At 41.2% G+C, this 18,377-nt stretch overlaps 2 protein-coding genes across 3 annotated transcripts in view; both read right to left on the bottom strand.

Moving 5' to 3' along the window:
• gmeb1 (glucocorticoid modulatory element binding protein 1) overlaps positions 1-4,443 on the bottom strand; it is a 50,953-nt gene extending 46,510 nt beyond the window's left edge. For both annotated transcript variants that reach the window (XM_080734944.1, XM_080734943.1), the window contains exons 1-2: positions 4,413-4,443; positions 1,676-1,859 (exon numbers count right to left, since the gene is read on the bottom strand). In XM_080734944.1, coding sequence (XP_080591070.1) covers positions 1,676-1,851 — 176 coding nt within the window. In that variant the 5' untranslated portion in view covers positions 1,852-1,859; positions 4,413-4,443. The remainder of the gene's footprint in view (positions 1-1,675; positions 1,860-4,412) is intronic.
• A 9,019-nt stretch (positions 4,444-13,462) lies between these two features.
• On the bottom strand, positions 13,463-16,673 carry rab42a (RAB42, member RAS oncogene family a; the record flags this gene model as incomplete). The annotated part of the gene is made up of 4 exons (XM_080734652.1): positions 13,463-13,567; positions 14,083-14,310; positions 15,069-15,252; positions 16,459-16,673. The coding sequence occupies 4 exons, from the start codon at positions 16,671-16,673 to the stop codon at positions 13,463-13,465; spliced, it is 732 nt and encodes a 243-aa protein (XP_080590778.1).
• Positions 16,674-18,377: the final 1,704 nt, after the last annotated feature.

Here is an 18,377-nt window from a genome sequence, read left to right as displayed (position 1 = left end):
GTGTAGTGTTAGTGATAGTGTTTTGTTAAAAAAGATCTGGTAACTTCTTGGGCTTAGGACCTGAGGAGGGTTCCGGACGGCGTCGGGGGGTCCCCTAATAGGTGAAGGGGTATCTAGTAACTCGGAGCTCATTACATATATATATATATATATATATATATATATATATATATATATATATATGGTTTAATAATATAGCATCCACACTCATTCCTGGAAGAAATAATAATAATAATTAATTATTATTATCATCATCATCCTCATCATCATCAACCTACAGCAGTGTTTCTCAACCTTTTTTCTGCATGCGACACTTTTCATGTCCCAAGAATCCATGATCATGACATTTTACATGACGATTAATTGTCACTCAAATAATTGCGATTAACGATTTAATTGTCTTTTTGTCACTGACAATTACATTTCTGTTCGGCTTTTAGGCTTTGAAGTTGCACATGGCAGATATGATACATAACCTAAATATACAAAGAAATTACTTCTACTTAAAAAATAACCTTGATTGTGGAAAATAGCCGATCTACAAGCTCATCGCGACACGTTGTGAGCTTGTAGATCTGCTATTTCCACTATTTCTGAAAATGTTTGTAAATGTATGAACATTTTTCAACATTCACGATTATGACGATTATGACAAAATATTTGCGATTACGTCAATTAATTGCGATTAGACGATCATGTAATAATTGTGACAGCCCTATGAGTGACCAAGCAGTCCTATTATTCAGGTCTACATGAAGACAGGTCTATATTATTAATATATCTAGTATTATTCAGGTCTACATGAAGACAGGTCTATATTATTAATATATCTAGTATTATTCAGGTCTACATGAAGACAGGTCTAGAAAATGTGAAAGCTGACCTCAATCCACCCAGTTGGCTTACGGCCGTCAACGGGCATCTTATACTTGCGGTCAAAAACAAAAGGAAAAAGATAAAGAAAGGGACATCTCTACACCAGGGGTTTTTAAAGTGGGTGACGGGGGCACCCTGGGGTTAGGTGCCACGAGATCAATTGATAATATTTGGAATTTATTTGGACAAATATTATTTAGTATCATTTTAAACTTGAAGTACAAAGTTATTTTCAGTCAGTTCTAACCAAAATGGCTGTTATCTCAACGTTTTCCTTACAACATAATCACTAACATATCGTCACTGTCAGGCAGAAACCTCGTATCTCCAAGTTTCAGATGTGTACGTCTTTTGGTAAAGCAAAGCCCTGCTTCATCATACAAGACTGTCGCACAAAACTTGTGAAAACAGCAGATCTACAAGCATGTGTGCTTGTAGATCTGCTGTTTTCACTAGTTTAGTACATTTTATAGATGATAAATACAAAACGAACGGTTTTGGACATACAAGGTTTCCACCCGACAACGACGATATGCTATAAATATAAGGTGCTGGGAGTGAAAATTATAATGTAGGGGTGCCTCTGATTAAAACAATATTTATGGGGTGCCCTGAGACAAAGGTTTGGGAAGCCCTGACGTAGGGTAAAGTAGGAAACCTTCAGCCATGAACAACGGTGGTTTCTGTGGACTTTTTAAAATGTTTTTGCGGCGACATATCGGATGCCGTGAAGTAAACGCCTTGACGCGTCGCTGACGCAGGACGCGGACCAATCAACATCACTGAGTAATACTCTCACCTGATTGGCTGCAGCTGCAGGATGACTTCCTGGTTCTTGTTGGGGTCGTCGAGGTCACCTTCATCCTCCGTCTTCATCATCACTGACACAGTGACATCATCACTGCTGGCCATGACATCATCACTGCTGGCCATGACATCATCACTGCTGGCCATGACATCATCACTGCTGGCCATCTGTCTGTCTGTCAACAATATGAAACATTTTAACATCATTAAAACAGTATATCAATGTCTGTCAACATTATGAAACATTTTAACATCATTAAAACATGAACATATCAATGTCTGTCAACAATATGAAACATATTAACATCATTAAAACATGAACATATCAATGTCTGTCAACAATATGAAACATATTAACCTTATTAAAACATGAACATATCAATGTCTGTCAACATTATGAAACATTTTAACATTATTAAAACATGAACATATCAATGTCTGTCAGTAAATTATTAATAATAAATTCTACTCAAAGAGACTGGTTGTCCTACTGTAGATTAGTACACAGTAAGAACTTAACAGAGATGCTATGGACAGAGATATGTGTGTTTCAAGGCTTTTAAGATCTGCTGTTTTCGCTACTGTTGTGCGACAGCCTTGTATGATGAAGCAGGACTTTACTTTGCCAAGAAACGTACGCATTTGAAACTTAGAGATACAAGGTTTCTTCCCGACAGTGACAATATTTACACCCCCGTATTATGTTGGTGTGACCAGGGATTCTTGGGACATGAAAAGTGTGACCATGCAGGAAAAAGGTTGAGAAACAGTGTCATAGACTATAGGAGTCATGTCAGAGTAAACGCGATGGCCACTCTTATATTGTGTTCATCTGTGTAATGATAGTGTGACATCAGAATGATGGCCACTCTTATATTGTGTTCATCCAGTGTGACATTAGAATGATGGCCACTCTTATATTGTGTTCATCTGTGTACTGATAGTGTGACATCAGAACCCGTCATACTGATGTCAGCAGCTAGATGGTTTTTCCATATAATGGGGCTTTCTCCATATATGGAGGTATATCTCGTCCAGGTCCAGAACTCGTACCCTACTCCCTAACCCTAAATGAGGGGTCCAGATGTAGTGTACTACAGTAGTGAACCCTACTCCCTAACCCTAAATGAGGGATCCAGATGTAGTGTACTACAGTAGTGAACCCTACTCCCTAACCCTAAATGAGGGGTCCAGATGTAGTGTACTACAGTAGTGAACCCTATTCCCTAACCCTAAATGAGGGATCCAGATGTAGTGTACTACAGTAGTGAACCCTACTCCCTAACCCTAAATGAGGATCTAGATGTAGTGTACTACAGTAGTGAACCCTACTCCCTAACCCTAAATGAGGATCCAGATGTAGTGTACTACAGTAGTGAACCCTACTCCCTAACCCTAAATGAGGGATCCAGATGTAGTGTACTACAGTAGTGAACCCTACTCCCTAACCCTAAACTAGGGATCCAGATGTAGTGTACTACAGTAGTGAACCCTACTCCCTAACCCTAAATGAGGGATCCAGATTTAGTGTACTACAGTAGTGAACTCCTCAGTGCATTTCGGAGACTACTCCGTCGCCATCTGGTTGCGTCATCGCACAGTTAAAACGCTCAGAGCCCTGGCAAGCAATGAGCAATAAATAATAGCCAATCTACAAGCTCTCTTGGGGGTCCCCAATTCAAATATGATAATTTTGGGGGGTCGCGGCCTGAAAAGGTTGAGAACCACTGGCATAAAGTACAAATACCTAAAAATGATACTTAAGTAACAGTACTTAAATAAATGTACTTAGTTACTTTACACCACTGCTGTGCGCACACACGCACGCACGCACACACACACACACACACACACACACACACACACACACACACACACACACACACACACACACACACACACACACACACACACACAGCATTGTGTAAACAGAGCTATGTACATTGGAACAAACTGCAGCATTTAATACGATTCCAATACCATAGAAAAATCACACCCGTGTGAACTGAGCGGTGGTTTACCCACCAACCCCCCCCCCCCCCCTTCCCCCCTGTGCGTGTGTGTGTGTGTGTGTGTGTGTGCGTGCGTGTGTGTGTGTGTGTGTGTGTGTGCCTGGTCTGGCCTGAAAACAGCGCCCCTCCCTTAACATGTGTGGCCAGAAAAGGTACTACACCACAGGCTACATACAGACCCACATACAAACCCACATACATACAAACAAACAAACATACATAGGCTACCTACACACACGGCCACGCTATGGAGACGGTGTGACCACCGCTCAAAAACAGATTTACAACCCCCCCCCCCCCCCCCCCAGACTGCACCGCACCGGCACCGCTCACTTCACATGGGTTTGATTTTTAACTTTTCTATTCCCTCAAAATGACGTCTGTGCGCGACTGCGCGTGCATGCTGCTGCACGTCCAACAGCCTGACGTCAACAAGCACGGCACGCACGCACGCACGCACACGCGCACACACACACACACACACACACACACTACAGAAGCAGCAGCTAAACTGTCGAGCGTTTAGACGTAAAGAAAGCTTAAATAAATCAATGTTTAAATGAATAACGTGTTAAAAAACATTAATAAATGAAGGTTTAAATGAATAACGTGTTAAAACATGAATAAATAAAGGTTTAAATGAATAACTTCTTAAAAACATGAATAAATAAAGGTTTAAATGAATAAATTCTGTTAAAAACATTAAAATCTTCTCACCGTTTCAAGAGCTGCTGCTACTGCTGCTACTGAGCATGCGCACTGAGCCGCGGCGCACACACTTCCTGTCTGGCTTGTTTTGGTGTCGCTGCGCCTTTAAGAGCAGAGAGCAGATCTACAAGCCATCGACGCGCCGCCGAAGGCTTTTATATATTATACTCTATGGCCGAGCGGCGCGTAGATAGCTTGTAGATCTGTTCTCCTAATGGTAGAGCGACACCGTCGTACCGCGGAGTCATATGTGTTGATGAGTTGTTTTAATTTAATGTGTGTTAAATAAAACTATTCTACATGTTCTGTGTTCATAATAAATAGGTTTAATAACTGATTCAATTCAATTAATTTAATGTTTGTTAAATAAAACTATTCTAAATGTTCTGTGTTCATCACAATATATCAATGTTCACTGAATGTGCCACCTATTTACTGTATGTTGGTTTGTTTACAGTTGAGAGAGACAACAATGTTACACGTTAATCATCTGGGGACCCCCATATCTCTGCACCCCCCATCTAATGATAAAACTATCAGTTTTAGAATTTTGACAAAGAAAACAACAAAGAATGTCCTGCAACACGAACAGAACCCCAGCCCTGTACAGGAATAGGCTACTAACTTATATCACTTACTAATTATTGATGGATTATAATACATAAATACATATGGAGCCATATATGGTCAAGTTAGACCAGTTATGAAACAATACAGAAGTGGAAGGTTCATCAATAAAGATTATCAATAAAGTTTATCAATAAGATGTATCAATATGTATCACTCTAGATAGTGATATGTCACACTCTAGATAGATATCCATTTGCATTTGTTATATTGTTGATGATGTACTGACATATTATCTTGTTTATTATTGTGATGTTATCTGCTTATTGTAAGTCGCTTTGGATTAAAAGCGTCTGCTAAATGCCTAAACTGTAAACTGTAATACAGTTTTTCAATATGTAAAGTGAAAGGGTTAGGGTTAACCTTAACCCTAAAAAAAAACTCAAAAAGCTTTGTAGATCTGCTATTGTCTTAAGGAAGGACAATAGCAGACAACGGCTCAGTATTTATTTTATTTTGATTTACTTTTGTTTTACTATATCTACTGCATAGTACTGTGTTCTGTCTGTCTGTCATTCAATGTTATATGAGTTAAATATCTATCATAGTACTGTGTTCTGTCTGTCTGTCATTCAATGTTATATGAGTTAAATATCTATCATAGTACTGTGTTCTGTCTGTCTGTCATTCAATGTTATATGAGTTAAATATCTATCATAGTACTGTGTTCTGTCTGTCTGTCATTCAATGTTATATGAGTTAAATATCTATCATAGTACTGTGTTCTGTCTGTCTGTCTGTCTGTCTGTCTGTCTGTCTGTCTGTCTGTCTGTCTGTCTGTCTGTCTGTCTGTCTGTCTGTCATTCAATGTTATATGAGTTAAATATCTATCATAGTACTGTGTTCTGTCTGTCTGTCATTCAATGTTATATGAGTTAAATATCTATCATAGTACTGTGTTCTGTCTGTCTGTCATTCAATGTTATATGAGTTAAATATCTATCGTACTGTGTTCTGTCTGTCTGTCATTCAATGTTATATGAGTTAAATATCTATCATAGTACTGTGTTCTGTCTGTCTGTCATTCAATGTTATATGAGTTAAATATCTATCATAGCACTGTGTTCTGTCTGTCTGTCATTCAATGTTATATGAGTTAAATATCTATCATAGTACTGTGTTCTGTCTGTCTGTCATTCAATGTTATATGAGTTAAATATCTATCATAGCACTGTGTTCTGTCTGTCTGTCATTCAATGTTATATGAGTTAAATATCTATCATAGTACTGTGTTCTGTCTGTCTGTCATTCAATGTTATATGAGTTAAATATCTATCATAGTACTGTGTTCTGTCTGTCTGTCATTCAATGTTATATGAGTTAAATATCTATCATAGTACTGTGTTCTGTCTGTCTGTCATTCAATGTTATATGAGTTAAATATCTATCATAGTAGCCTACTGTGTTCTGTCTGTCTGTCATTCAATGTTATATGAGTTAAATATCTATCATAGCACTGTGTTCTGTCTGTCTGTCATTCAATGTTATATGAGTTAAATATCTATCATAGTACTGTGTTCTGTCTGCATGTCTGTCATTCAATGTTATGAGATACTTTAATGGTTTCCTGTGGAAATAAGCTTAGTCTTTTCATGGATCTCCTTTTAATAGACCTTGTACCAGTGAACTGTACCGTCATGAAACTGTACCTTTTCCTATGCAAACTTCTAATAAAGTATTCAATCAATCAATCAATCAATCAATCAATCAATCAATCATCACCTCTACACTCTCTGTGCTTTGAGCTGCACTGTGAAGCAAAATGCATTAAAACGTGGATAACAGCGCCATCTGGTGGTTGATCTACCAAGTCAGTCATTAACGTTGTCTTTATTTATTGTTAGCGTTAAATTATCTTTATAACTATTGTTTTTATTCTTGTAGTGACGACTGGTGATTATTAAACACAGCTGTTTGATTGGTTGAAATAAAGAACAGTTTAACAACAAATAAAGGCTGTTTTACACATAGGTTTTACATCATTTAGGAGCTAGCTAGCCTAGCATGCTAACAGCTAGCCTAGCACGCTAATATGCTACCGGATGTAAACAAAGAGCGTCAAGTTAAATGTTGTTAAAATAAAATGGTCTTCTGCTCACTTCCGGTACAGATTCTTCAAAATAAAACAAATCTCTACGCGTCAAGTTAAGCATAAAAAGTCTGACGTCAATCAAGTGTTTCCGCTTTCTTTTCAAAATAAAACCAACCGTCGGAAATAGCCGATCTAGAGCTCGGCTATTTTCGGCGCCACCGTCGTGTGTAGATAACTGAGCATGCGCAGTTAGCGTTAGCTTTAGCTACACTTAGCTTTGTTTTATCTTCAGAGCTAGTAATGGGTGTTACGTGTTTTATTATTGCTCTAAAAGATGTTAGAGTATTTAACACAACTGAACGTTTTATAACAACTGAACTGCAGGACTTGTTTTTACATCATTTGGGGAGTTAGCTTAGCTGGCTAGCTAGGCTAGCTAGATGGCTAGCGGATGTAAACACAGTAATGTCACATTCTAAAATAGAGATTTCCGGTGTGTTACATTAAAATCGGTGATCTATCGCATTCTGTGACTTGGTACTGCGGCAGACGTCGAAAATAGCTGATCTACATTTTAACTATATAAATTAATATAGTATATAATATAGTTAAAATGTAGATTATCCATACAATGTTTCAGTCCAAAGCATAATATAGTCTATATTATGCATTGGACTGAAACATTGTATGGATAATGTTATTAAATGTAAGAAGTCTGTGGTGATGTGAGAGGAGTTTTAATACTACCTAATGTGCACAGTAGTCTGCCAACTGTGAATAGAAGTAGCCTAGAAAATACAACGAAAATATCTTTAATTTGTTCATTATTAATTACCCACTAAAAAGTAAATCTTTAAACTACCATACTATATAAACGTAGGCTACTACTTTATACTTGCATCAGAAAGTTCAATCTACATGTGAATAATAAACAAATTGTATGTATTTACATTTTCAAAGGCTACTGAGAATATTTGAATATTCATAAAACTATGACCAGTGGTGCTTTGGGATTTTTTTTCCGGGCGGACGGTCATTTATTGACGTCACGTGCACGCGCGTGCACGCGCCTCTAGAGGCTATTTAGATAGAAAGGATGTCAGCAGATCTATCTAATGGTGGGAAAACAATAGTTTTCTAGTCTTAATTACATTTGCATTGTTACTTAAGATTTTATGTTCTACTTTCTTTAAATTCATTTAGAAAATACAGCGCTGCAGTAGGATAGAGAAACAAAGTTTTCCTTGAACGAATCTCAAACACTAAATACCACAGTAATGGATGAGGAGTCGAGGACACACACACATCGACACATGCACATGCAGTCACAGCTGGAAACCTAAGTAGGCTATATATCCATATGAATAGAGGCTTGAGGACGCTCACACATTCACCACTAGAAACCTGTTATGCATAGTAGTAGCCACTGATTAAAGTATTGCTTGTAGTTATCGCGGATTCGCGGGGTGGGGGGTTGTCGCGGCTCTCGCGGGGGGGGGGGGGGGGGGTATGCACGCGTTTACACGGTCGTGCAGAGTTATAATAAGAAGGTCGTGCACCGTTCGGTGCCGTCCGTGCGCGTGCATGTGGGGAAATATTTCCGGCCACACGGCGTCCGGTCCCGTCCGGCCCCCAAAGCACTACTGACTATGACCTTATATGGTATTGACTGCATAGTAAACCATTTATCTCCAGAACCAACCTCCCCTTTTCCATTGTAAACAGCGTTTGCCCCCTTTTGTTACTGACAATTCCCTATGCAGCAAAGTATTGTGTTCTATCTGACTGTTTTTCAATGTTATATGAGATATAAGATACATAGGCCTAAAGTGGTCCCTGTTAGCTAGTTCCAGACCCTGAATCGCTAGCCACACCCCTTTAAATTTTTTGTTTTGGCGATTTGAATAATGAAGTGAAACGAAATTTCAATTCAGGCTGAGTGTCAGGCTAGGTCCCTGTGTAAATAAGCCGAAAAGCTTACTATGATCTCCTTTGATTTGTACAGTCATGAAACTGTACTGTCTGTTTCCTATGCAAATTTCTAATACATTATTCAATCAAAACCAAGCGGCTCAGTTCAGTCAGTGTGTTGTGTGTAGTTCAGTTCACTAAAGTGTGTTGGTGTTTGGGTTTAGGGTTAGGCTCAGTTCAGTGGTTGCATGGGTTAAGGTTAGATTAGGCTCAGTTCAGTGTTTGCATGACTTTCATCATGGACTGTTGCAGTCGCTGAAGTGCAGTTACCCAACGTGGCCACAGGATGGCATCTCAGTGCAGCATCATGTTGTAAAAACAGACCGTTATTGTAGGAGACATCATTTGTCATTAGTAGCAATAACAGAGTAGTACATTTATTAGTGATTGACAGCTGAAGTTATAAAACTGCATAATTATAATTAAAATACATAATAATAAGGATAACTAGAAAGATGCTGTTGACTCTAATGGGGAGCCAATCGGTGAGGGAGGAAAGGATGACATCATAATATGAAGGTATCGTGGCGTTTGATTGGGTGAATGGATGATAAAGACAGAAAAGTTAGAAATAACTTTAGGATTACCCATATCTTTCTGAGGTTAAGATTAGGAACAGGGTAAGGTTTTGGCACCGTTTTACTGAGGTTAAGGTTAGGAATAAGGGTTGGGTTTAATCGTTTAGGCATAGTTTACTGAGGTTAAGGTTAGGTTAGGTTTAATGGCATCGTTTACTGAGGAATAAAAGGATCTCAATGGAAAATAACAAATAAGCCTTGCCTTAATTACCCGAGTTTCCTTTTAGTTGACATTGTACCAGTGAACTGTACTGTCATGAAACTGTGCCTTTTCCTATGCAAAACTTCTTATAAATACCTCAATCAATCAATCAATCAATCAATCAATCAATCAATCAATCAAAAGGCATAACCATAAACCATCAACCCAGGCGAGTTTCTTTCCGGTGACTATTCTGGTATTCTTCCAGTACGTCCTCCCGGTGGGGGCTCCTCACTGAGAGGATACAACAGTATGTCCTCCCGGTGGGGGCTCCTCACTGACCAGTAGGATACAACAGTATGTCCTCCCGGTGGGGGCTCCTCACTGACCAGTAGGATACAACAGTACGTCCTCCTGGTGGGGGCTCCTCATTGAGTCAGTAGGATACAACAGTATGTCCTCCTGGTGGGGGCTCCTCACTGACCAGTAGGATACAACAGTACGTCCTCCTGGTGGGGGCTCCTCATTGAGTCAGTAGGATACAACAGTACGTCCTCCTGGTGGGGGCTCCTCACTGACCAGTAGGATACAACAGTACGTCCTCCTGGTGGGGGCTCCTCACTGACCAGTAGGATACAACAGTACGTCCTCCCGGTGGGGGCTACTCACTGAGAGGATACAACAGTATGTCCTCCCGGTGGGGGCTCCTCACTGACCAGTAGGATACAACAGTACGTCCTCCCGGTGGGGGCTCCTCACTGACCAGTAGGATACAACAGTATGTCCTCCCGGTGGGGGCTCCTCACTGACCAGTAGGATACAACAGTACGTCCTCCCAGTGGGGGCTCCTCATTGAGTCAGTAGGATACAACAGTACGTCCTCCTGGTGGGGGCTCCTCACTGAGAGGATACAACAGTACGTCCTCCTGGTGGGGGCTCCTCACTGAGAGGATACAACAGTACGTCCTCCCAGTGGGGGCTCCTCATTGAGTCAGTAGGATACAACAGTACGTCCTCCCAGTGGGGGCTCCTCATTGAGTCAGTAGGATAAAACAGTATGTCCTCCCGGTGGGGGCTCCTCACTGAGAGGATACAACAGTACGTCCTCCCGGTGGGGGCTCCTCACTGACCAGTAGGATACAACAGTACGTCCTCCCAGTGGGGGCTCCTCATTGAGTCAGTAGGATACAACAGTATGTCCTCCCGGTGGGGGCTCCTCACTGAGAGGATACAACAGTACGTCCTCCCGGTGGGGGCTCCTCACTGACCAGTAGGATACAACAGTACGTCCTCCCGGTGGGGGCTCCTCACTGACCAGTAGGATACAACAGTACGTCCTCCCGGTGGGGGCTCCTCATTGAGTCAGTAGGATACAACAGTATGTCCTCCCGGTGGGGGCTCCTCACTGAGAGGATACAACAGTACGTCCTCCCGGTGGGGGCTCCTCACTGACCAGTAGGATACAACAGTACGTCCTCCCGGTGGGGGCTCCTCACTGACCAGTAGGATACAACAGTACGTCCTCCCGGTGGGGGCTCCTCACTGACCAGTAGGATACAACAGTACGTCCTCCTGGCCAGTAGGATACAACAGTACGTCCTCCTGGCCAGTAGGATACAACAGTATGTCCTCCCGGTGGGGGCTCCTCACTCAGCCAACTACAACAGCAGTGTCAACACTGAGACGTGTGAAGAGGAATGAATTCATTAACAACCACATTACATTGGGAAGAAGAACAGTGTGAGTCAAATAAAAAATAAATGTCATGGATAAGAACACAAGAAAGAGGACATTAGTTCTTATATGGCTTCTTGCATGAGGCCCCCTTTCCACTGTACAGGGCCCAACCAGAACTAGAAGCAGAACTTTCCAGAACCAAGAACCTGTGAAGTTCTGGGACCAAGTTCTGCTTTAGGTTTCCATAGAACCAGACCTAACAGGGAAGGTCCCAAAAAAGAGCAGCCGCGCTGTTGGCCCCGCCCATAGGTTCCGCTGGCCCCGCCCATAGGTTCTGCTGGCCCCGCCCATAGGTTCTGTTGGCCCCGCCCATAGGTTCCGCTGGCCCCGCCCATAGGTTCTGTTGGCCCCGCCCATAGGTTCTGTACCTAAAAAAGGTTCTCAGAACCTTGTCTGAAACAAAACCAGAACCAAAACAAGGTTCAGGTTCTGGAAAGGTCTGGTTCCGCCTGCAGTGGAAAAGAGGCTTTTGTGATGAAAGCTGGTGTAATTTATGTGACGAAAGGTGATTAAAGTATTGTTTTAATGTAATAAAAGGTGATTAAAGTATTGTTTTAATGTAATAAAAGGTGATTAAAGTATTGTTTTAATGTAATAAAAGGTGATTAAAGTATTTTTAATGTAATAAAAGGTGATTAAAGAAGCTGCATCTCATGCAAGTCATAAAGCATTATAAGATGATGTGATCTCTTTTCTTTCTTCAGTAATTAATTACACATGCTAATAGTTTCTGAAAATGACATCATGATTTCTGTTCTAATACAAATACCAAGACTTCATTTTCAATTCTTAGACCAGACAGGACTTGTCGCACCTTAATTACAGAATATACCTTACATAAACTAAAATAATATAGATTTCTTTTACAAAAACATCAATCAAACTATTCACAAAGTGACACCAAGTTTGAATCATTTTGGCATGAGTGCACAGTACAGTACAGATTACAGATTACATTGTGTTTAGATTACAGATTACATTGTGTTTAGATTACAGATTACATTGTGTTTACAAATTACACGGTGTTCAGGTTGGGTAACATTTAGGGACGATGATCCAGCTGTCAATCAAAGACATTTCTGTCCATCATTTACATCACAAACAGCTGATTGACACCTGTCAATCATTTACATCACAAACAGCTGATTGACACCTGTCCATCAAAAGTAGTCCGTTGTGCCTCTACATAAAAGGTATGACACTCAACCCTTTGACCTCTTGACCTCTGGACCCGGTTAGACAGCGAAACTCTCCAGTTTGCATCAGGGTTAGGGTTAGTGTACAGTAGCTACTAACATTAACGACTTGTGACTTTATATTAACTAGGGTAACTAGGTATCAGGACGACTTGTGACTCGACTCAGTAAAAAGTTGAGTTGAAGTCGACTTTATCGTTTGATGACGTCATCACATCACACACCACCCCCCAATTATGTTGGGGGTCCCCAGATGATTAACTTAATGTGAAACATTGTTTTCTCTCTCAACAGTAAACAAACCAACATAAAGTTTAAGTGTATAGAGGGTATCTGCACATTTCTAAAGTGACAATTTAAGGACTTTTTAATACCTCTAAAATGACAAATTAAACATTGTCCAAATTGTCAAATATATAGAGTATATATGTCAAATATATACTGTATGCATATATATATTATGCTTGGATGGTTTTGTTTTTTAAAATTATTTTAGGATGAATCGGCCAATATGTCCTGTTTTCAGAGTTACTACAGGGGGTCCTCCAAATCTTTGTGTGATAGAAACCTTTTCTTCTCCTTTTTTATAGTAACCACTTGAACCCTAGCATTACTACTTTAGCCAAAAATAGCAGATCTACAAGCTCACAACACCTCGCTGTGCTGTCATTGTGCTGTCAAAAGATGAAACTATATGGAATGTATTTACAGGTTGTGGGGGGTCCTTGCTTCATCTCAAGGTCAGTTAGCAGTGACAGAGGGTCAGAGGGTGGGGGTCAGGGACACTGCCCCCTCTGGTCTGGATGTGTTGGTGTGTTGGACATGGGGACATAAAGGACATGGGGACACAGAGGACAAGGGGACAGGGGATGAAGGTCAGTCTGACAGAGGGTCAGAGGGTCAGTTAGCAGTGACAGAGGGTCAGAGGGTGGGGGGTTCAGGGTCAGTTAGCAGTGACAGAGGGTCAGAGGGTCAGTTAGCAGTGACAGAGTCCTCTCTCTGGCGTAGCCACCATATCTTCATGGTCTTCATCTTCATGGTAGAGCAGGTTATGGGTCAGTCCAGTCTTCACTCCATCCCATCCCTCTCTAGTGGTGATGTGTTGGTGAGGTGGGACATAGAGGACAGGGGACATGTTGTAGAGGACAAGGTGACAGGGTGACAGAGCTAACAGTAACAGAGTCCTCTCTCTGGCGTAGCCACCATGTCCTCATGGTCTTCCTCCTCATGGTACAACAGGTTATGGGTCAGACCAGTCTTCACTCCGTCCCATCCCTCTCTAGTGGTGATGTGTTGGGACATGTTGTAGAGGACAGGGACATGTTGTAGAGGACAGGGTGACAAGGGGACAGAGGGTCAGCTAACAGTGACAGAGTCCTCTCTCAGGCGTAGCCACCATGTCCTCCATCTCCTCATCTTCATGGTACAACAGGTTATGGGTCAGACCAGTCTTAACACCGTCCCATCCCTCTCTAGTCTGGATGTGTCCGCTCCTCATGAGATGCAGGATGTCGGAGGTGAGCAGAGAGAAGCAGCGTTCCACGTTGTCGTTGCTCTTCGCCGACGTTTCCACGTAGCGAACGCCCAGCTCTGCTGCCAGAAGCTCCGCCTCCTCACGAGTCACCTGTAGGAACACACCATATATGGACATAATTATGACCTGCAGGAACACACCATATATGGACATAATTATGACAGGAACACACCATATATGGACATAATTATGACCTGCAGGAACACACCATATATGGACATAATTATGACCTGCAGGAACACACCATATATGGACATAATTATGACGTCTCCACGTAGCGAACGCCCGCCTCCATCCCATATATGGGGTTTGGGTAAAAATAAGGCTTAAAGTGATTCAACAACAGTGTAGTGTAATAGGCTAGTTAGTGCAAGGGTCTTCAACAGGGGGTCCACAGAGTTACTACAGGGGGTCCTCCAAATCTTTGTGTGATAGAAACGTTTTTAACCACTTGAACCCTAGTGTCCATTATTCTGGGAACTTTTGCCAGAAATAGACAAGGCCTCACAGCGCGAGGCGTTGTGAGCTTGCAGATCGGCTATTTTTGGCCAAGAGGTTTGGTGTAGAGGGGAAAAAGAGAAGATTAAGTACAGAGTGAAAGGTCCAGTTTATTAGTTTACAAGTATTGACGGTTCAAGTGGTTAAATAGACAAAACTAGACAAACATGATGCTATGTACACACATTTTACTATGGCAAAACGCTGAGGAAAAAGGCTACAGACACACGTTTGGATAATTAATAATAACAATATAATTAATGCGTTTGGATAATTAATAATAATGATATAATAATGTGTTTGGATAATGGGCACTGAAGAACAAAATAAAGCCATTGACCAATCATCACCTTGCGTTGGGCTCCTCCCAGGTCGCTCTTGTGACCAATCAGGATGAAGACCATGCGGTGAGGCAGGATGTGCTGGCTGACCTCCCGATGCCACTCCCTCACGTGATCAAACGTCTTCCGATTGGTCAGATCGAACACCAAGAGCCCGCCCACTGAGTTACGGTAGTACGATGTGGTGATGGACCTGCAGATGGACCAATCAGGAGAGGGAATTATTAGAATCATTGTTATTACTAGTAAGACGCCTCAGGGTGACATGTGACCATCTGGCCAGTGATGTATATGGGACCAGTTACCCATATATGGAGACCCCTGGTACCCATATATGGATATCCCTAGCCCTGGTACCCATATATGGAGACCCCCTGGTACCCATATATGGATATCCATGTACTGTATATATTACATCCCTGTTATGCCCATAAATGGAGATCCCAGTCTGAACCAGCCACAGAAATATGGACTGCCTTCCTCCATATATGGGCATTCCCATATGAAGTCATGCTAGATATGGGCTTAATATTGATGACATCAGGGATCTCCATATATGGGCATAAAGGGATTCTGTTAGAGTGGTTACCATGACATCACAACATACAATCCCTTTTTTTATGTCATAATTTGTTATGAAGTTTTTTACTGAAGTTGCTTGATCTCGCTGTTGTGTCTTAGTTTAGCCTATTTATTTTCATTTAATATATTGATGTTGATGTATTACCTTGCTTATTGTAAGTCCTTACACGTTAGGGTTAGGGTTAGGGTTAAACAGCCGTTAGGGTTAGGATTAGGGTTAGGGTTAAACGGACGTTAGGGTTAGGGTTAGGGTTAAACAGTCGTTAAAAACAGCCCCCCAAAACTATGGCTTAGTGATGAGTCATCACTTCACACAGTTGTGTGGGAGCAGCCTTCACCCCAAGGAATGTTTTTCATGCAAAACAAATGCTTGCATTGGATTAAAAATCATGAAGAACCCCTAGTTTGACCCCTCACATGCTACTTAAAGAGATTTATTTTGGTGTGTTTTATCCTGTATAGTTAATTTAATGGGACCCCAACTTTCAGCAGCTGTCACGGATTCTCCTAGGGAAAGTGAATTTCAGTCTTTGTGAGATGTGTTACTAGACACCTTTACAAACATATTGGTGAAGAATGTTTTTGGTAAGGGATTTATTCCACTTTTTAAGAAGTCAGAGGAAAACAAACACTGAAAAGAAAGCAGATCTGAAAGAAAAGACAAAAGGAAACAAACAGCTTTTAAAACAGTTCATCATAATGGAATAGGGTACACATGTTGTAGTACAGTGGTTCTCAACCTGTGGGTCGGGACCCCCTGAGGGTCCCCAAATTATTTTGAGGGGGTCCCCAGATGATTAACTTATATTATATTTACCTGAACCTCTCCTGACCCGCTGTGTCCCACAGCTGCAGTTTAATCTTCACCCCAGGTTCCACGTCCAGAGATCGGGCGTAGAAGTCCACTCCCACCGTGGGATCAGCGGCGTCGGAATAGATCCCATCTGTGAAGCGTTTGAGGAGAGAAGACTTCCCCACCGTGGAATCACCAAGGAGGATGATTCTATACTGGTACTGCCACAATATGTCCATTATATCTATTTATATATCTATCTATGTATCTATCTATAAACCTCTAGGCCTGTCCCTATCTATGTATCTATCTATCTATGTGTCTATCAGTCACCCAGGAGGATGATTCTATACTGGTACTGCCATAGGATGTCCATGTTTATATATATATCTATCTATCTATGTATCTATACCTCTAACCCTAACCCTATCTATCTATATATCTATCTATCTATCTATCTATCTATCTATCTATCTATCTATCTATCTATCTATCTATCTATCTATGTATCTATCTAGCAGTCACCCAGGAGGATGATTCTATACTGGTACTGCCACAAGATGTCCATTATGTCTGTCTGTCTGTCTGTCTGTCTGTCTGTCTGTCTGTCTGTCTGTCTGTTTATCTATGTATCTATACCTCTAACCCTATCCCTATCTATGTATCTATCTATCTATCAGTCACCCAGGAGGATGATCCTGAACTGGTACTACCACAAGATGTCCATTATATCGGTCTGTCTATGTATCTATCTATCTATGTATGTATCTATAAACCTCTAGCCCTGTCCCTATCTATGTATCTGTCTATCTATCTATGGAGGATAATTCTGAACTGATGTTGCCATAAGATGTCCATTCTAACCCTGTCTAGGCCTGTATATGTTTATATAAACAGCTATATGATATCCATCATGTACCTACAGTATATCTAACAGGAGCCCTATAGGCATGTATCTTTATATAAATATCTATCTATATATCTGTAATGTACCTGCAGTATATCTACCAGCAACCCTGTCTAGGCCTGTATCTGTTTATATAAACATCTATAATGTACCCATATCTAACAGGAGCCCTGTCTATGTGTGTCTAAACACTGCTATAAGATGTCCATCATAATAACCCTGTCTAGGCCAGTATGTTGATATGAATCTATCTGTAATGTAGGCCTACCTGATCTAACAGTAAGCCTGTTTATATGACTATAAACTGCTGTCAGTCCAGGCCAGTATGTTTATATAAATATCTATAATCTTAATGCACCTGACTAACAGTGGCCCTGTCTATCTGGGATGTCATATGAGTTGTTATATCTGATCTATATATCATCTACCCAACCTATGGATCTGATCTATATATCATCTACCCAACCTATGTATCTATTTATCTGAGCCGCTGTCATATAGGATATCCATATCATCTGTCTTTATGAACTGTATATCTATGAACTGCTAGGCTATAGTATTATGCTGCCATAACAATTAAGTCCATCATAGCATTGTTATATTTCTATTGTCCATCCATCCGTCTGTGCAGAAACAGGGCTTTTCTGACCTGATTCTATGATGTCCATGTTAGCGTTATGAAGCATCCGTTATTATAGCCGTTATGAACCGTTAATGGTGAACCATCCGTTGATGGACAAAGCCTCCTCTCCTCTCCTCTCCTCTCCTCTCCTCTCCTCTCCTCTCCGCCGCTCGGCTGCAGTTTATTAATATTGTAAAAATCCTTTATGATCAATAATAAGGTCAGTCAGTCTCCTCTCCTCTCCAGAGAAGCTGATCTTGTGATCGAAGCTTCTTTCCTTTCGTTTTTGACGTTTGGTCTCCAGAGGTGGGACGTTCGCGAACGAATCGAGTCCTTTGAACGGCTCTTTGCGATGAACGATGGATGGGATTCAGCCGTTCCTTTCTAATGATGAACAGTGGTGGGAAGAATACT

Source organism: Nannobrachium achirus (genome assembly GCF_963921795.1).
Source record: "Nannobrachium achirus genome assembly, chromosome: 10".
Classification (NCBI taxonomy): domain Eukaryota; kingdom Metazoa; phylum Chordata; class Actinopteri; order Myctophiformes; family Myctophidae; genus Nannobrachium; species Nannobrachium achirus.
This window is presented reverse-complemented; position numbering and strand designations above follow the sequence as displayed.